Raw genomic sequence first — 21,933 nt, forward strand, 5'->3', positions numbered from 1 at the left:
ACAGACTCACTGCTGTGATTGTGTGCAAGGGATCTGCAACTAAATAATAGCTTTTAATCTTTTATATCTGCCTTATGTTCAACTGTCCCAATACTTATGCTCACATAAATTGAGTGGGATGAACTCTAAAAGTGCTGTTCTTTTTATTTGGTAAAACATGTATGTGTTGAAACGGCTAATAATAAAATGTGACATTCTGTAGTTTTGTCTCATATTCATCTTTTAATCATATTTGCAAATGTCTTGACTCCACAGCCAACAGAGCAATTTTGTCTTTACTGTTCCAATACTTATGGAGAGCACTGTACAAAAAATAATGAAAGTGACAAAAAATGTGCGAAAAATTCTAAAACTAAAGTGATCAAAATATATAAAAAATAAATCTAATTAAAAATAACACCAAATACAATAACAGTAACAGCGATACTAAAATTACACTGTTCATGACCTATAAATACCTATATACCTGCAGATGTTTATACGCAAAAGCTAAATGTACAGTCAGCTGGTTATTAACAAGATCACGTATCTTGTTTCACCCTGAAGGGATTTCTTCTGAACCAATGAGCAGCTGACTGTACTTTATTCTGCTTGTTACACGGCTGCTTCCCAAACAAATAGATAAATGCACATGAAATATTGATTTGAGTTGTAATTATTATTTTATGCAAGACCAAAAAGCACATGGAACGATATGAGACAAAATGACTACATCTACTGTATGTAGGAAATCAGTTCAATTATACAGTCTAGTGCAGTGGTTTTTAAACATTCGTTTCTCATTTATTTGGTTCCACAGTATTTGCTGATTTTTATTTCATTTAAACTGTGTATATTTTTTTTATTATTTTGCATCAAGGTGTTTGGCGTCCGTGCCTCCAAACATTCTTATTCCTTTTGCTAATAAATGTTCTACGTTTCATAATTATTTGTTCCTCAAACTCAAACGACCCCCCCACCACAGTGATACCAGTATTACCGGTGTTGTCACACGTCGATTAACCAGTGGGAACATTTCCTCACCGTCACAACCCTAGTCCATATTTATGATTATCACAATGTCATTGCGATGTCACTTCCGAAAGTGTGTTGCAAGTACGCCACATTGTTCTTTTTAGGAGCATGAAGAACATAACTTTTATTCAAATTCTGAATGGAGAACAGGCTATACACAGCAAAGAAAGCGCACCAAATGCGCTTCCTTAAAAAGCTGTCACTCATTTCAGTTTATCGCGATTGTAAGCTTCCAGAACTCTGGACTGAATTTGGACTTTGAGTGGATTCTAACTCACTAAAACTCCTCTGATTGGCCATTGCATTATATAAATCAACAGATATGTCTCTGATTTTCTACAATGCAAAAACAGAGCGGAAACACAAATACATGTTTGATTCTGATCTGAGACGGCTGTTGTTCTTTATGCTTGAGTCTTGAACTTGGTTACATACATACATTTTCCTTAAATCATCCTGGCGACCCATTTTTTAAGTCGACCCAGGGTTTGAAAACCATTGGTCTAGTGTCATTATACATAAATATTACAGCAGAATGCTGCGACTGACCAATCAGAATACAGTATTTCAGAATGTCATGTAATAAAAATCATAATTTAGTGGTACACAGCTGTATTTCACACTGATCAGCACAAAACTGAGAAGCTTTTAATGTGTTTGTTCTGAGAAAATGTGAAAATCTGTAATGAGGAGGAGACCAGAGGATTTAGATGAAGCTTCAATGACCTTCAAGAGTTTCTGAGGTGATTTAGACAGAATAAAAGAGAGCAAACATTATCTTAAAGGAGACATATCCTACACTTTTCCCTGAAACACAGCATCTTTGTCCCCTGATGTCCACTTACTGTATGTCACTCAAAGCTTCTCACACGTGAAACATAATTACGTTCATCATGACTGTGATGACCTCTGACCTTTAGAATTAAACAGGCTGTTTTTGCTACGGTAGGTTTAAGACGTTTATATGTAAATGACTGACTAACTTCTGTGTACAGGTGTAGTTTACATGGCAGGTCAAGAAATTCAGAATGTAAAGGTCAGATATTAATATGTTAATGTAGCCAGACATTTTGCAATAATAGGCGGTCATATTTCATTACATATGTCACGTTTTTAGCTTCAGTAACCCATCTGGATTGATTATAGATGGAGTTTTGTCACCTAATCTATCAAGTGATGCACCAAACTTTTTTACTGAAACACCAAAACTGAAATTAAAGTTTTTCTTTAACAGAAAACTGAATTTAATAATGCATTAATCAAATCTGTTTAATAATCAACACTGAAATAAAAACTCATAATCATATATAAAGATTTAATTGCACAAAAGGTAGGATTTTATATCAACTTTTTAAATTATATATTGATTTATTGTTGAAATATAAACATACGGTGGCTGTAATAAAAACTTGTTTTCATGACAGATTTAGTCAGACATAAATTATATAAGGAATAAATTAATCAAATTTGCCAAAAAAGCAAACTATGCTCCCTTCAAACTGGTTTTCTTTAAAATACAAATCTTGGGTAATCCCAGGCTATCTGTAATCAGAAGCACATTTAAAATTGGAATATAATTTAATTTCATTCACATGCGTTTCATAACACATAATCCTTTCTGGATTACATTCCACCATTAAAATGAGACATTTAATTATTCTAGCTGCTGTGAGAAAAGGCTATAAACAATCCATAACCTACAGGAGCCTACTAGCCGGGACAACTTCTTTATGTTTACAGACGTGACGTAATGATGTGGCGGCATGCTCAAATTTCCCGTGAAAACCTACAAGTACCACTCAAATCAGAAAACATTATTATAAGCTAACTGTTGTGAATCGGGCTAAAGTAAGGCGATGGTTTTGAACACTGGCTGGTTGTGTACTTGCTCAAATATTGATTTCGGATCATTTTTAACCAAAAAAAGTTATGGACTGCAGCTTTAATTAATATTGTTTTGACAAGAGCACCTAAATATATCAAGAGCCAACACCTGATGTAGAGTAACATACATATATGTACATATGTGTAAGAGTGGCTGTGACAGCTACAGGTTGCCAATGAATACTCCGCGCTCTCAAAGCTCTGGAGTGCTGACTGGTGTCAGTACATGAGAGATCACACACACATACACACACACACGCCGCAGCAGCTACAGGCATAACACGGTGTGACTTTGTGAAAAGCCAGAATGTCTGTCTCTGTGAGTTATAACTATAGCTGGGTGACGTCCTCCCCCCGAAGGGCGTAAGAGGAGTGTGTGGAGATTGTGTTAACTGTGTGCGGTCGACCCCTGGAGAGACTGCATTAAAGAATTCTCACAGGAAGTGCAGCGGCTAAAAGAGCGAGACCGCAGCAGATTCCACCAGACAGGGATTGATAGAGTTGTGAAGGAACTCAGAAATCAGAACTTTATAAAGACTGCGGCAAACAAACTGTCAGATGCATTACGGCATGTCCAGGTCACACTTTAGCCCAAAATCACAATGAAAAAAATAAGAAAATATATTTAGCATTAAAGTGCCCCTGTTATGGATTTTTGAAAATGACCTTCCATGCAGTGTGTAACACAGCTCTAAGTGAATGAAAACATCCTGCTAAATTTTAAATCTGAAAGTGTACCGTGTATAAAGTTATTGTCTCTCAAAAGAAAGAGTCGACTCTGAATCATTGAAACATCATTGAAATGAGTCGCCTTTAAAACAAATCCCAAATCGTTTCATGTTGACGTCAAACACCCACTTGTTGCGTGTGCAGACCTGGGAAAACTTGATTTTTGTGTTGGTCTGAATGAAAATGCAGATTCATTCTTTGCCACTAGGTGCCGCTTTTAGCTCACAAACCCTGCTTTCAATTAAATCAACCAATCACTGCACCAATCACCTTTCATAACCCATAATAGGGGCACATTAAAAAATTAAGTGTATTTTTAATAGCATTACAATTACAACATTATTTTCATGATAATTAAACATTCCCCCCAAAACTCATCTGCCACTACTGTAAATCAGTCATACATACTGTATGTTATGTTACCAGCATCATTCAGTGCAGGTCAAGTCAGTAAAAATGTCTACTTCAGGTAACGAAACAGCAAAGTAAGCTCCCCTGTGTCTCCTGATTTTATTGCATGCCTCCTAACCTTCTTAACATTTAGCAATCTGGAAGATTTTTTTTGTTGATTGGGTTTATTTAATTGTGCTGCATTTGCAATGCAAAAATGACATAAGCACATTTCAGATTTATCGAATTATACTGAATATAAAGCAGGTACAATTTTGCATGTGCATATATCATGCATACCAGGGTTATTTAACAACAAAGTTAGTTGAAATAAAAAAATACTAACAGAAATAATATATATATATATATATATATATATATATTTAATTGCAGCTAGTTGGCAAGGAAACGTTTCTCATTTTCTTTTAATTTGATGTAGTGTATTAAAATATCAAAAACTTAAACTGAAATAAAAATTAGTTAATAAATATATAGACACAAAAATACTAAAAAGAAAAAAAAAATTACAAAAAAATAAAAAATAAAAAAAAATTGTAATGTACTAAAATACTGCACAAACTAAAACTGAAATAAAACTGAATAAAATATATAGACAAAAGAATACTAAAGAAAAAAAACAACAAATTACTCAAATAAAATAAAAAATGGAAAATACAGAAAGAAAAACTTGACTAATTCAAACTATTAATAAAATCAGCTAAAACTTAATAATTACTAAAAATAGATAAAACTAAACTGAAAAAAGTAAAAAAGAAAAAGGTATACAAACAAAAAAATAAAAAATAAAAGTTGCAAAAATGCAAAAAGTCTAACTAAAATAAAAAAAAGGTAAATATAAAAATAAAAACAAAGTCAAAGTAATAATAAAAATAGCTAATAATAAAACTAAAACTATTAATAAAAACAGAACTAGAACTAAAACTGAAAAAAAAAAAAAAACTGAAAAAAAAAAACAATACGGACAAAATAATAATGATGAATATAATAATTAAATAAATAAAAACCTAATTCAAACTATTATTAAAAACAATAAAAGTGTCTAAATGATACTAAAGTAACACTGATGCATACGCTGAAGTCCTGCGCTATTTTTATGCTCCCAGCCCATCACTGGACTACACTAGTTAATGTCTGATAACTTCAGAGAGCTTGTTTAAATCAGTAATAATTCAGAGAGAGCAGCACTTCCTCAAAGTGTGAGTGAGCGGGAAAGACGATGCAGGAGAGACGCGTCAGTGCAGACGGAGTGATTTATGCTCCCACATCGACGGCTGATTTGATAATCAGTGTATTCTGCCTCTGCCGCCTCCCAACTCACTGTCAGCACTTTTCTCAAAAGTCTCACTTTTCTCCCTGTGTCTTTTTTAATGCAGTTATTTTCCTGAGGAGAACTCCTTAAATTTTTAAATGAACAAACAAACAAGTTTGGAGTCCCATGTCTCTCATTTTCCATCTCAACATCTCCGTATGCCTCCTTCTCTTTAGCAATCCCCGTATTTACTCTGTTTATTTCTCAAGAGAACCACTTAGAGAGAGAGAGAGAGAGAGAGAGGGAAGGTGTGAGGATGTCCTTGGAAAGAGTCTGTTTTCACAGATGCTGAAACATTGGCATACTCAGAGCTTTCACACTCTTCAGCAGCATATTTCTGAAGTTCTGCACTACACACACTGTTACTATAAACACTCACTCTATATATCACAAACGTGCAAAATTCACAATACTACCATTGGCTCACATTCAGTTTACTAGTGTGAATTTGAACTGAACTAGCAACCCCACATGTGAAGCTGAAATGGAATTTGAACTAAACCAATAAAAATCAACATAGGTAATGCATCCTGGATGCATTAAATATAATGATAAATAAACAAACAAAATATAAAAGCATACAATATATACACTAAATACAAATTTCTATTGATAATATTATTTCAAACTTATATCTATCTATCCACCCATCCTTTGTTCTATGCCTCTTTTTATCCATTGTTTCATCCATCCATCCATTCACCCATTCACCATCCATTTATCATCTCATCCATTCATCCATCCATTCATCCATCCATCCACCCATCCTCCATTCTCCGCATTGTTTATCCATCGTTTCATCCATCCATCCATTCATCTATCATTCTGTGCTTCCTTTTATCTATCCATCATTGTTCTATGCATCCTTTCATCCATGGTTTAATTTTTCCATTCATTCATCCATCCATCCACCCATCATTTGTTCTTTGCATCCTTTTATCCATCATTTCATCCATCCATCCATCCATCCATCCAACAAAACAAAATTCTTAAATAAATAAAAATGCAAAATATAAAAATAAAAACTTATTCAAACTACTAATAAAAATATCTAAAATTAAAATACAAAAAAAATACATTTTAAAAATGTTTACCCATTCATGCATCCATCCATAAAGCCTTGTTCATTCAAAGTTTGTTTAGACAAACCTGCTTTTCTATGAAAACAATTAGTTACATAAATTTCATTGCAATTAAAATTTATATTGCAATTCCACATCATGTTTACAGAATTCAATTCTCAGTTCAGTTTTGAACAGTGCACAACTCTGCCTTCTACAGTACCTGCTACTATATGATCTGCTTTATAAAGAAAACTGATTATATTCAGTACAGAATTACTATACACTGTAGATAGACATAACAGTATATTCTATATTTACCACTAGAGTGAAAGAACAATCTCATGCAAGAAGACAAAACAATAAATGTTAGCAAACAGAAGCGGATGATGAAGAGCAAATGGATGTTAGATGTAGGTACTGAAGATTGAATTATTAGGCCTCTTCTCGCTCTGAATTTAAGTTCTTATGCAGTAATGTTTAAGTGTGTGTTTGTTTCCTCCTTCCTAAATGTATGAGTAATTTTTTTAATGCAAAAAAAAACAGTAAAAAAAAAAACAGTAAACAGTGTTTATGTGTGAAAGAAACTATTAAACTGTGCTAAGATCTTCATCTTCATCTTCATCATATCTATCTATCTGTGTTAACACTTTTTCAGTGCATTATTCTATTTCTACCAAGAAATACATGCAGTCATTAAATATTTGATTGGTCACTTGGCATCACGTTAGACGTGATGTTTTTGTTCCACAGAAACCATGTTCATTTCACAAATAAAGATAGTGTCATCATTTACTCACTGTCATGTCATTCTGACCTGGTGTTACTTCATTCATCCTTGAAACGCTGAAGATGTAGGCAAAATGTCCAAGCTGCTCTTTTCCATTCAATTGAAAGCGAATGGTGACCTTTATAAAGGACAAAAAAGCAACATAAAAGTAGTCTTTATTAAGAGTGTGCTATATACTGTATTATGTGATGAACATAAATTTAACAGAAATGTAGAAATTGAAGCCTGATAGTTAACAAATCCTATATGTGCTTGTGTTCCACTTTTAAAATGACATCAGTGACAACAAGTGACATTGGTTCTCACGTGTCATGTGACCAATTATGCAAAATGTGACTTTAAATGAGATTTGAGAGCTGCTGTAGATGTATTGAATAGCTTCAATTTTGGCCTGTTCCTCAGAACAAGGTTCTGTATGACTTTGGAAAGACTGCGCACAAGTTGTGTGGATGATTTTGCAGTGATTTTTTTGTATGGAAAACACAAAATTCACTTTCCTGGTATGGAAAATAAAAGCACAGACATTCAATCCAACATTGTTACATTGAAGAAAGAAAATAGTGAAGAAAACCTCACTAACTAAACCTGCTGCATTTCTCCCCTTCACCTCCCTCCCTCCCTGCATCTCGCTCTCAGTCATTGTGTGTTAAAGAAGCTTTGAGGAGACATTCTTTGTGTGTGTGTGTCTGTGTGTACAAGGCCATGCTTTCTCTGTTTGTAATCTATTTTCCCCTACACGCACTTAAAAACCTAGTTTCTACACTGAAGCTTGGATCTCTGGCGTACACAAACTCACATACGAGTTCACGTTTTCTGCTGCAGTCTATGTAAATTATTCACTTTCTGCTGTGCTGGGAGACACCCCACTGAAACCACACGCTGCGACATGCAGAACACACACAGAAAAATACTACCTGCTATAGTATTCACAAAAACACACACATGCAGCAAATATAGCATTACCGGTTACACGTGAACAATAAAAAAGCAGAACATTTTTAACCTTTAACACACACATATACAGTTGTGTTGGGTTGAAGGTCATCTCTAAAAGCTCTGTCTGAACTCCTCTGGGGTCTGAGTATGACCAGTGACCCTGTGACCTTATGCTTTTACCGTACTGCATTATGGGTATTGACTGGTTCTTGGGTGGGAGTGAGTCTCACATACATACACAATGTAGTCAAGTGGAAACTCATAAACTAGTCTGCTATGCTACAGTCTACTCATACTTGTTGTAGTCATAGCAGTAGTTAAATTACTGACAAAGTGGCCTTTAAAAAGTTAGCTACACAAAGCTATAAAGTATGTAATTGTTTGATTGTAAATATTTAAAGTTAACCTGAAATGCTGTTTACAGCCTACTTGTTTATTTCTTAACATCACATATATATGTGTAAAAATGTATATTTTGAGAGTAAAATTTAGACAAGAAATTTGAAAAGTAGTAGAAAAAAGTTTTAAAAGAAGAAAATTTGAGAGTAAAAAAATATATTTTTTCTAAAAAGTTAAAGCAATATTTTTTTTCCTTTCACACAGAATGATTTCTGAAGGATCATGTGACACTGAAGACTGACGTAATGATGCTGAAAATAACTGCAATAAATTGCATTTTAAAAATATATTACAATATAAACACTTATTTTGAAATAGTAATAATATTTCACAATATTACTATCTTTACTGTATTTTTTGATTTAATAAATGCAGCCTTGGTTCGCAGAAGAGACTTCTTTCATTAACATTAAAACACTTTTGAACAGTTGTGTATATATATTATGCAGTATTTTGTTATTCCTGAAACGCTATGCAAGTATCTGAATGCAGATGCTCAATTTTGTGCGTTGTTGCTTTCTGAAACACAACAAAAGCACCGCATAAGCATTTGCATAAACTGTCTTCAACATTCAGTTTCCCTTTCACTTCAGCTACTGACACTGCAGAACAACAATTCGAGCAGAATCTACTATTAGTCACAGTCAACACGTTCAGAGCAGTTACCTGAATAACAACACAAAAACAAAAGCTTAATAACAGGAACCTCTATCACCCGCGATGAGACTAACACAATAACACACGTCTTGTACAGTAGACACTACTGAAAAATACTAGTGAGCAACTGGCCTGGATGGGAAAAATGTGTGGATAGACAGAAGAAAAGATGGGAATGAGTGTGGTTGGAGTTTGAATGAGTGGGAGTTGAAGGAATCGCGGAGGGAATACCACTCTCACTGAAGCGTGACTGAAGAGCAAACCAGACAGAGAAGAAGAGAGAGATTTCGAGTGTGAAAAGCAGCGGCAACACTGAGAATCTTGTATTGATTTTAGTTTTTTGGAAGTGGAATGAAACAAAAGGTAACGGTTGAATCAAAACACTGTGATTGTTATGATTAAGATAAACAAAAGATCGATCTGTTACTCAACTAGTGTTGTTACTGTGAAGTAAAACTATAAAAAAAAATGTTTTCAGTTATTGAAATAAAGCTGAAATAAAATAGTAAGTAATAAGTACTGTAGAATGATTTTTCATTAGATTGATCTATTTTCTGTCAGAACGGAGCACAACAAAAGGGTCAGTTTACTTCATTAGATTTCTCTAACTGCTCTTTATATACCTCCATCTCTCTCTGCTCTCAGAGGCTCGGAATAAGTTGCTGGAAATGGAAACGGCTCTCTATCATCTAATGAACAGAAGAGAAACCAGACAGAGAAATCAGAGAACGAGAGCGTTCCTGGCGTCTGCCGAGCCTCACTGTGGATTCATGTTTGTTATGTTTGTTTGATTTGCTCATCGTAAAACCGCTCACATAATCCATAACTCTCAGAGAGACTGAGAGAAAGACAACCAGAACGACAGCAACGCTTCCAATTACAATTCTGATTCCAGTTAGATTCAGAAATAGTGTGATGTCATCGCAGAACCTTTTAAATTCTACATAGAACTTTTGATTCTCTAGTTCTTTACAAAACCATCAAAGCAGCATCCAAAACAAAAAAGGAACCTACAATGAAACATCATGAATTTATAATACGATGAACCATAGAGCAACTCATGAACCCTACACTGTAAAAAATCAATTGTTGAGCAAACGTAAAAAAATAAGGCAAATTGACACAGCAAGACTTTATTTTAGTTCTTCTCAGTAAAGATACTTTGTTCAGCCAAAGTAAATGTGTTCGTTCACGCAATGTTGATTGTCTGAAAAATTCTTGTCACAGCAACTGAAACAACAATTAATATCGCTGAGGTCATTTTTTTTTATGTTTCCTGGAAGAAAAAAAGAATGTTTAAAAAGTCAGCATATTATCAATTTTATGTTTATTTACGAATGACAAATCTTAATGGATAACTTAACATTGTCTTTGCTTTACGATACCCAGAAAATGCATTTGAGTGACTAAACATTCTCTAGGCCTCAAAACTAGACAGACAAACCTCAAGAACGGTGACAACCAACAAATGTTAAAAGATGAGCTCTTTACATCACAGTGCAACAAATAACCAACAATAATGACAAAACAACAACAAAAAAGTTTCAATTAAAAAATAATCCTATAACAGTAACTGCATCATTTATTCATGCTGCAATGCATGCTGGGAGCTCACTATGCCTTGAAAAAAATGTTTTTGACTAGTTGGGACAACATTTGGTGTAATTTTGTTGGTCTGACAAGGGTTTTTATGTTGTTTCAAGAAAACAGCATTTTTTAGTATGTGAGACTCAAAAAGTTTTGTAAACTGAGAAACGTGCAGTTGCATTATTTACAGTGTAATCAGCCAAAAATCCTTTTTTTTTAAACAATACTGTATCTTTTAGTAACCTAAGAACGAAGAACCCTTATTTTTAAAGACAACAACCCATGGGCTTGAATTAATCTATCAGGAATCGAAGGCATTGTGAAAAGTGAACATTACATACCAGAATAGAGTCAGATCTGAATGCAGTCGATCGTAGGAAGGATGAAAATGTTGTTCTGGGAGTCAGGCCATAATTATCTAACAGGAATTCCCATGGTCATGGAAAACAAATGCGACAGAATCCTTATCCACTAATCACAAAGAATAAAAAACATGGAAAAGTAATGGAAATTCAAAGGAGTGGAAAAGAAGGAAGATGAGCAGGATATAAAACTGAAAGTCAAGTTCATCCTCCAGAGCATCTGTACATACTGTATCCCAGTGGAAACATATCTATTTATATTTGCTGTTATTGAAGTGACCTGTTTTACATTACTGCATTAACTAGTGGCAAGACTAAAGAAAGGCTGCATTAGTAGCCTAAAACAATGATTATGAGCTATAAAATAGGGTCAGTTTTGAAGACATGTTGACTTCATCCGTGTATAACCTGACATCTCTCTTTTTTTAAACAAAACAGTTTATTGAAACTTTAGACATAAAATTAAAGGCAGACATTTGGACAATTACACTAAGGCCTTTTGCTATAGTATAAACTTTCAATAGATGACAAGGCATGTAGTGGATTGTGTCGACAGGTCTATCAGCAGTCACGTTGATCATTTAGAGGCTATAGAAACTGACATATCAAATATGATACAGTAGGCTTTACAGAGTTAAGACTGCAGTGGAGTGTGTTTTACATTCTGAGCTGATATGAAACTAATCAGAGAATGTGAGCGCAGCATTATTAGACATACGTGAGAGGTGGGAGTAATTCTGCTGTCCCAGCTGCTCACAGGGCACTACAGAAGACCCTTGTCCCAGCAGGACCTCTGCTCAGGGGAACTGGCCCTCTGAGGGACACACACACACACCACACCACATGAAACACACCGCAAATCCCACTGAAAACAACTAGGGAAACTCCTAGTTCAGACTTAACAAGGTCATTTCATGGACAACTGGATTGTTCTTGCTCTTTTGAAATAAGTACTTGACTCTTAATATTGAGATTTGTTCAAACTAAACTGCAAAAATGACTCAGAAATCATTATGGTCATGACATCACAATCACATTAAAATATGACCTACTACTTTTACATATGAGCAAAACCAGTCTTATAGCCAAAAATACATTGTATGGGTCAAAATTATCAATTTTTCTTTTATGCCAAAAATATTAGGATATTAAGTAAAGATCATGTTCCATGAAGATACTTTGTAAATGTCCTACTGTAAATATATCAAAACTTCATTTTTGATTAGTAATATGCATTGCTAAGAACTTCATTTGGACAACTTTAAAGGAGATTTTCACGATATTTGGATTTTTTTGCACCCTCAGATTCCAGATTTACTAATAGTTGTATCTCAGCCAAATATTGTCCGATCATAACAAACCATACATCAGTGGAAAGATTATGTATTCAGCTTTCATGTCATGTATAAATCTCAATTTTGAAAAATTGACCCTTATGACTGGTTTTGTGGTCCAGGGTCACATATCATATAAACATACTACAGAAAAAAACAACAACAAAAAAAACAGAAAAAAATTAAAATGGTAATTGTGACTTTTTTTGCTCACAATTCTGAGTTTATTAATTCTGAGTAATTCCAACTTTTCTTCTCTGTTTTATATCTCACAATTCTGATTTTATATCTTTCAAATCTGAGAACAGCGAGGTATAAGTCAAAATTTGGAGAAATAAATTCATAATTGTGAGAAAATAAGTCATGATTGTTAGCAAAAGAGTCACAATTACCTTTATTATTTATTCCGTTGCAAAAATAAGCTTCCATAATGTTGCCTCCATAGTTAAATTTTTAGCAAATCTGCCTTTTTTCAGAAATACAAGAAAAAAAACTCAGATCAAAATTCCCAATTACCTTTTTTTAATTCTCTGGTGGAGATAAGTTTTTTTAACTTTGCAATTGCAAGAAAAAAGTTGCAATAAATTTTTTTTGTTTTTTAATTTGTTGAAAGAAATAAACTTCTATAGATCATAGATGCTTTTCTTTCTTTTTTCTGGTGTTTTTGCCTTTATTATGATAGGACAGTGTAGAGATGACAGAAAGCGAAGTGAGAGAGAGAAAGGGATCGGGAAAGGTCCTCAAGCTGGGATTCAAACTCGTGACGCCCATAGTGCAACGGCGCTATATGTCGGCAGCGACGATGTTCTTCTTAACAACTAGAGAATAAACATTTTCTTTGTAAAGCTTTTAAAAGGTTCAAATGTATCACATTAGACTGTAAATTGGAGCTTTTAAATTGGAGATTTTTATATTGCACATTGGCACACAAGGCATAAATGATAAATCATAGACCACATCACACTACAAACTGCCAGACAGCTCAACCTAGACCACTTTAGTACACACAAAACCACATCTTGGAAGAGCGATGGTGTCAGAGAACGAGGTTAAAGGAGATGGAGGGAAGGAGAAGGGGGGGGGGTGTTCACAGGCTGTGGAAAAGAAAAAGCGAGAAAAAAAAAAGAGTGTGTGAGAGAGATAGATGAGGGTTGGCGCAAGGTACAGGACGATGTTGTGAATATTTGATGCTGATGGATCCATGTTCACTCCAGCGGAACAAACTGGATTGAAGCTCAACAGTAACACACACACACACACACACACACACACACACAAACACACACTGTGCTGCTCAGATGGAAGAGTCTCATTTAGGATCAGGGCCATTTGGTTTTACACAAATGCTCATTTCTGCTTTACTGGGCCCAATCTACAGCAGCACACCTGTGCTCATTGCTCTTGATGCATTTCCACCTGCCAATACACACTTACACCTGTAATTTATATCTCTGAAAACATCCCTGCTTCAGTGCAACTTATACAGGAGGTTTGAAATGTTTCTACTGGACTTCATACCATATTCATTCATTTCCTAATGACTTTGCCACATTAAATCATTAAAAACCAAAATGTCATAACTGTCTAAAATATTTATTTTCTGCCCTTTTTCTTTGAATGTAAAAATTTTGGAAAGTAATTAAGAATCAAATTCACTTGCACATTAATAATATAAACATTTATTACATTTATGTTCACAATCAAATTTGAACATTGATCAGTGTTGTTATAGTTACTTAAATCTAAAACTAAAATATTAAAAAATGGTTTTAGTTAATTGAAATAAAATATAAATATTATGGAGAAAAACAATTAACAAAAAAATGTTTCCTTGTTAACTAATTGAAATGAAATAAAATTAAAATTGAAGTACAAAAATGACTAAATTTGAAAGAAAAATTGATTAAATTGAAATATACAAATAAAAAAAAGAATTAAAAAATACTTTACAAAAGCACATTAAATTACTAAAATATAAACTAAAATATTGTTTCTTATTTTAAATGAAGTTTAAATAAAAACATTAGATAAAAAACTTTGAAATAAAAAAGCTAAATGGAAATCAATAGAAATGTACTTTTTAAAAATCGAGGGAAAAAAAACTTAAAATAATATAAAACAACTAAAACTTGAAATAGTTTTAGTTACAATGAAAATCAGAAATGTTGCCTTGGCAACTAACTGAAATTTTAAAAAGCTGAAGTATTAAAATTGCTAAATTGGAATAATAATAATAATAAAGGTAAAAATACTTTTTAAAATATGAAAAAGGTGACAAAAGCGCTTAATAAAATTACTAAAAATTAAACTAAAATCTAATAGAAAATAGAAAATAAAAACTCTAAATATTAATAAATACTATAATATTATGTAAATGTACTAAAATAACACTGACGTTAATATTAACATTCAAACTGATGTTCAAATTCACTTCAAAATTTCAATTCACAATCAAAAACACATGAAATCATTCAGATTGGCAGGTCTGTATTACAGTACTGCTAAAAGTCTACTTTCTGTCTTTCAGGTGTAAATGCAATCTCCATGCTTCTCAGTGTTTGTATGTGGACGGCAACTTACAGTGTCAATGTGAACACAACACGACCGGACAGGACTGCCAGCGCTGCAAAAAAGGATTCAAAGCCAAAACCTGGAAGTCAGGATCATATTTACCAACACCCAACGGCTCCCCCAACACATGTGAGTCAAATACACAGGAAGATCTGACTTCCCTATGCCAAATGTTACAAAAAACACCTAAACACATATACACACACATAGAAGCAGAGAAAAAACATTAATTGTAGGTATAAAATGGTTATGAATGCAACTGCATTATAAAATAAATTGCACCAGGTCTCCAGTGTGCAAATATCAGGTCCTCGTGAATCAGATCAATCCATTTGATCATATTCTACTCCACAATGAAACAGAATTAATTATCTCTAAATGCATCCCGCACTACAGGACTCTCACATCTAAGCCTGAAATCTCCTCATTATTTTCTGGGTTCAGAATTCCTCGACCGGAATTCCTCTGAGCTTCAGAGATCTTTCCACTCCGACAGACTCACAGAAAGCAGACGGACAGTTATCCACCAGCCTGGATCTGATTTATCCCTGAAAATGTGGACAAAATGATCAGGAGGGACTCGAAATGAGAGATAAAACAAAAGCAAGACAGGGGGGAAAAAAGGCAGATGAGGACAGAGAGATAGAAGGAGAAACAGAGATGAAAATGAACACGAATTTCATTTTTCCTCCCTTCTGTACAGTATCCAAAGGGAGATCCTTTAGAACACAACATCCCTCCATTTTTACCAGCAGCACTCATGATAAAATAATAATCTAGGGCAGCACACACACACACACGGGTGAATCCAGCAGACTGCAGATCTCAACTCACTTCACTTACACACCCGAGCGCTGCAGAGCCTTTTAGACTTCACAGACCTGTCAGCTCACAGTAAGATCAAGACTGCTGGTGTGGGCCCAATTCCCAGAGAACAGAGAGGAGAGCAGCGCAGCACAGACGCACACCGCCATATCGCCGCTCCTGCCTACAAAATGTTCCCAAACACACACGCACAGGTTCCTCTGTGGAGAAAACGGCCCAAATCTGCACTAATGACTGTCTGAACAGGAAACACTAGATCTGTTCCAAAACCTAGTGAGCTGCCTACCTAGACAGCGAACCAAAACACTTTCCTTTGGTCAAAGATACCAGAACACCTGAGTGCATTTCAACTAGTGCTGCTTTTTAATATATGCATATATTTATTTAATATATGCTAATTCAAGTCAACATGAAATTAAAACTGACAGTTGTTATTTTTCATGGAATAATGCAGTGTTTATTATAAATCAGTGTGTTTCACTGTTTCTTAATTTTACTTCCTTCATTTGGCCAAATTCTTTTGGCAAAAAAGGCCAGAATACCAAAATGCATTGGGTGTTTTTTAAATTTATTTCAATATATGCACATATTTATTTAATATATGCTTATTAAAGCCAAAATCAAAACTGATCATTCTAATTTTCATGGAATATTGTAGTGTTTATTATAAATAAATGAGCTTTACTATTTCTTGATTATGCTGCCTTTATTTGGCAAAAAAGGCAATTTTAAAACTACTGTTTGATTATTTTATAACTCTCTAAATATATGCATATATTTAATATATAATATAATATATGAGTTGGCATTACATTCAATCTGACACGAATATCACAGTATTTATTATAAATTAATGCATTTCATGTGTATGGCACTATTTCTTAATTATGCTGCCTTTATTTTGCCAAATTTTTGGCAAAATAGGCTAGAATGCATTACAACGAGCACAGTGGGGGGGGGGCAGATTAAAATTGCTCTCTGATTATTTTTATGATCTAAAATATTTCATGTTTTAATATTTCACTATTTAGTATATAATATTTAAAATATCTCATTGTTTTAAATATTTCAAATATGCATATATTTAATATATTCATATATTTATTGAATATATGCTTATTAAAGTCAGCATTAAATAAAATCTGTCAATTCTTGTTTTTCATAGAATGTTGCAGTGTTTTATTAAAAGACACATTTCATTTGTAGAGCTTTTTTTTTTACACTACCTTCATTTGGCCAAATTTTCTGGGCAAAAAAGGCCAGAATATCTGAATCCTTTTGCTACGAGCGCAGTGAAAAAAAAAATCACAGTTTGTTTATTTGCGCAAGTTATTTAAATATTTAAGTTATTTAAATAGGGGGAAGTCATGGCCTAATGGTTAGAGAGTCGGACTCGTAATCCAAAGGTTGCGGGTTCGAGTCTCGGGCCGGCAGGGATTGTAGGTGGGGGGAGCGAATGTCCAGCGCTCTCTCCACCCTCAATACCACGACTGAGGTGCCCTTGAGCAAGGCACCGAACCCCCAACTGCTCCCCGGGCGCCGCAACATAAATGGCTGCCCACTGCTCCGGGTGTGTGTTCACGGTGTGTGTGTGTTCACTGCTGTGTATGTGCATGTTGGATGGGTTAAATGCAGAGCACGAAATCCGAGTATGGGTCACCATACTTGGCAGTATGTCACTTCACAAATATGCCCATTAAGGTTAACATGAAATCAAAATTGACAGTTTTTATTTTGGGGCATTTTGGAAGTGAAATTTACAGCTATGCCAAGCTGAAAGATGTACTGTGTGGGAAGGAGTATGTGAAGAGTTTTGAAAAAGCAAGTATTGAGAAATGTATCCTTGTGATTGTAAAAACAAAAACAAAAAAAAAACAAAAATAAAAATTCTTAAAATATTTACACTGTGCGTTTGCACTTTGATACTAATGTCAAGCTTGAATGTTTTGTTGTTGTTGCTGTTTTATTGTTTTTACATCCAGCAACGTTTCTGATATAGAATGTTCCAAATCAGTCACTCACGATGTTTCATTTCAGTAAGGATGCTCCCTTAGAAGGCAGCACTCACTAGGTTTTGGAACAAAGCCCCCTGAAACACACTTTCTCTCTCTCTCTCTTTCAGGTTCTCAGGCGTTGGCTGGTTCTTCTTCTGGTTCCAGTAAGTACCAAACCCTCAACAAACGAGAGGACGGGTCTTTCATCCTCTATCCTCTCTCTCTGATATGTCAGTCATCCCTCGCTCTCTCTTTCTTCATTGTCTCTGTGATCCATCCCTCGTTATGTCTTCTTCCTTTTTCATGGGCCGCCCGTCCTGTGGCTTTCATCATCGTCAAACTGCTGAAACTAGCCGCAATTCATCCTAACATCAGAGAGCAGGAGGAAGAAAGATAAAGGGAGATACAGAGGAAGAAACAGAGAGAAGCAGGAAAGATGACGTGATTCCTTGAGGGTTCAAACAGAATAAGAAATATTAGAGATTCACTCTGAAGACACCTACAGCATCACATGCACTAAACACACACAATATCAGCCCACATCTAAGAAGGGATTTCCCAGACAGTACAGCTGGTGGGTCCATCTCAGGCACAGTCCTGCAGAAACTCTTGTAGTTTCAGCTGTCTTTTAGATTAGATGCCCATTATTGCCATTATTATCACATATACAGCAGGCACAGACACAAGTCTTCAAAATAGTGATTAACTGGCCAATTACGCACTACAGTTGCATTTGCCGCTTGTTTAGTGTGAATTTTGGACCCTGGATGTAGCTCAGTGAAGGTGAAGGCAGATCGAGGATGTGTTTGTAGGTATTTCAAACACAGATCTGAAGGATCTCAAAGCACTTATAGCAGCAGAATGGTTTACAAAACACATGCGGTTTAACCAGAAAGTTTTCTCAAACTCGCTTGACTTTATGCGTTGTGGCGGAGCATGTTTCAAGAAATGCTGAGTAGATCCCTGCCCGTCCTGTTGCCGTAGTCATGGTCTAATTTTAAAACTGTCTGTGTTCCTGTGGAAAAGCACTTAGTGGAAGTGAAGCCCGGGATGCTGCGATGTCAGGACTTTAAGAGCGTTTGTGTAACGTCGTAAAGCTTTAAACGGCCTTCCAGCGACATGATGCTGATGCATCTGATGCATTCAGGAAAATTGAGTCAACAGGAAATTATGTCCTGAGCCACATTAGAATTAAATTCAAAGGCAGCATAGCAGACAGTGTGTGTTAGGAAGCAATAGTTCACCCAAAAATTAATATTTGTTGTAAAATTTACTCACCCTCAGGCCATCCAAGATTTCTTCATCAGAACAGATTTGGAGAAATGTAGCATTCTATCACTTGCTCAGTGAATGGGTGCCGTCAGAATGAGAGTCCAAACAGCTGATAAAAACATCACAATAATCCACAGCACACCAGTCCATCAGTTAACATCCACTATTAAGGTGTTTTTAACTTTAAACTGAGTACTCTATCCACAATCTCTCTCCAGTCAAAAGTGTTCTGCTCTGAATCAGGAGAGAAATCTGCAATGATCAAGCAATGTTAGCCAAAACAGCTCTAAACAAATATGTGGGTGGATTTTGATGTGAGATGACTTTTTTTCTGGAGGAAGGATTATTATGAAGTAGTTTGAAGTTAAAAAATGTCTTGATGGATTTCTTTCTTACAAACATGCAGCTTTTTGCTTCTCAAGATGTTAACCGATGAACTGGAGTGGTATGGATTATTGTGATATTTTTATAATCTGTTTGGACTCTCATTCTGACGGCACCCATTCACTGCAGAGCATCCACTGATGAGCAAGTGATGCTACATTTCTCTAAATCTATTCCCTTGAAGAAACAAATTGATTTCGGATGGCCAGAGGGTGAATACATTTACAGCAAATTTAAAATTTTCAGTGAAGTATTCCTTTAAAGCATTAACACATGTCTCTTTTTGGGTTGTGTGTGTGTGTGTGTGTAGCATATGGCCCAGAGAAATCAAACTCATAGATCATGTTCATGTTTTCTCTCCCCTGTAGTCTAAGGGTCCAAGGGTCTCCCACACAGGGGGAACAACACACACACACAAGCACATAACATGCACACACCACACTTACACAAACACACGCTCAAACATACAAGAGAGGGAGATATGTAGGCCAGTGTGTGTGTGTGTATGTTCCTGTTAATGTGTGCTGGATGAATGTCCTTCTGCACATACACACGCAGGGATTATACGGTCAGTGTGTGTGTTCAGACAGGGATTACGAGGTCAGAGCGGCGAGTCTGATCCTCTGGCTGCTGGTTGGTCAGTTGGGCAAATAGCCACAAGAAGTAGAACAAACCAGTACACACAAACACTACAGGAAATGACATCACAGCAAAACACAGTCAGTGAATGCTAAATTCGCTTTCATTCAGAAAAATTATCATGATTCAGATAAACATTCATTTTAAGTGAATGATTAATATGATATATGCAAAACACACACACAAACATACATAATCTCTCCTCTTGACAATCGTACAACTGCATTGTGATTTTGTGTTATTGTATGTTATGTTATGAGCAACAAATAACAGGACACTATATGATAGGTAGAATTATCCTCTTTTGACTTTGAATGGACTGCAGCATAAAATTAGACCTTGTGTTGCTGCAGTTTCAGCCGCAGGTGTTGTTTTCAGATGCTTATTGCTCGTCTTGAATGCCAACAGTGACTGACACTTCAGCTGAAGAATTCACTACAGCTATAACAGAATCGCCAGCTTTGAACACAGGTGGGACAGTGTGACCCTCAAAGGCTCCCGTAGTTGCAGTAGTAAGTAGTAACCTAGAATATAACGTGTAGAGTAATATACTAGGCCATATAAAGTACTATGCAAGTCGCTGCTTTAGTGCACTAGCAGAGCTTAATGATGATGTAATGTGCTTTAATCCAACAGAGCGCCATCTGCAACTACACGAGCGCACACACGCAAACACACATGCACAAACACATGCATACTGACAATCTGCATTAAACCGCAAATTCATAATCTATCAGCATCTCACTTAAGACCTCTGATATTACAAATGTGCTCCGGTTAGATAAACTGATGACGCACTGGACATGACTGAAATGACTGGCATCCTTTCTACAATATGCACAGGCAATATCAGCCACACATGTTTTTCACATTCTTGACTTGTTGCACTGAGCTGGCAGACGTGAAGACATCTTTATCTGAAATAAAATAATAAAAATATAAAATCACTGTATTTATGATAATTAAACTGCATGCACTGATTTAACGCAATTGTAGAAATTTTTCTATTTTAGAAATGTGTTGTTACTACATACCTCATCACATTTTAAAAAAATAGTGTGCAATATCAGGGTTGTGCGTCATTCAAAATTTGGTTGAAAATTAAATCCAAATTCATTTTTTGAATTTAATATAGCACACAGGATGAATTGAAATTCAGATTTGATATTTCAAAGTTGATTTCAAAGTTTATCAAAACAAACTGAATGTTTTTAAGTTTAAATGGTTCTAAAAGACTTTAAGCTTGAAAGCAGATAGATAGATAGATAGATAGATAGATAGATAGATAGATAGATAGATAGATAGATAGATAGATAGATAGATAGATAGATAGATAGATAGATAGATAGATAGATAGATAGATAGATAGATAGATTCGGGGTAGACTAGGTTGCTGTTGGAAGAGGTGTTAGTGAGGCCAGCAGGGGGTGCACACCCTGTGGTATGTGTGGGTCCTAATGCCCCAGTATAGTGACGGGGACACTATACTGTCAAAAGAGCACCGTCGTTCGGATGAGACATTAAACCGAGGCCCTGACTCTCTGTGGTCATTAAAAATCCCATGACACTCCTCGTAAAGAGTAGGGGTGTGACCCCGGTGTCCTGGCCAAATTCCCTCCACAGGCCCTTGTCAATCATGGCCTCCCAATAATTCCCATCCACTTGATTGACTCTATGACTCTCTCTCCTCTCCACCTGTAGCTGGTGTGTGGTTGTCCTGTGGCTGCCGTCGCATCATCCAAGTGGATGCTGCACACTGGTGGTGGTTGAGGAGA

At 35.4% G+C, this 21,933-nt stretch overlaps 1 protein-coding gene across 1 annotated transcript in view; it reads left to right on the forward strand.

The window, feature by feature from the left end:
• Window positions 1-21,933, forward strand: part of LOC306862930 (netrin-G2-like) — a 60,348-nt gene that overhangs the window by 24,266 nt on the left and 14,149 nt on the right. Inside the window, exons 4-5 of the mRNA XM_079406042.1 lie at window positions 15,001-15,173; window positions 17,992-18,027. Coding sequence (XP_079262168.1) covers window positions 15,001-15,173; window positions 17,992-18,027 — 209 coding nt within the window. The remainder of the gene's footprint in view (window positions 1-15,000; window positions 15,174-17,991; window positions 18,028-21,933) is intronic.

Source organism: Barbus barbus (genome assembly GCF_936440315.1).
Source record: "Barbus barbus genome assembly, chromosome: 43".
Lineage (NCBI taxonomy): Eukaryota > Metazoa > Chordata > Actinopteri > Cypriniformes > Cyprinidae > Barbus > Barbus barbus.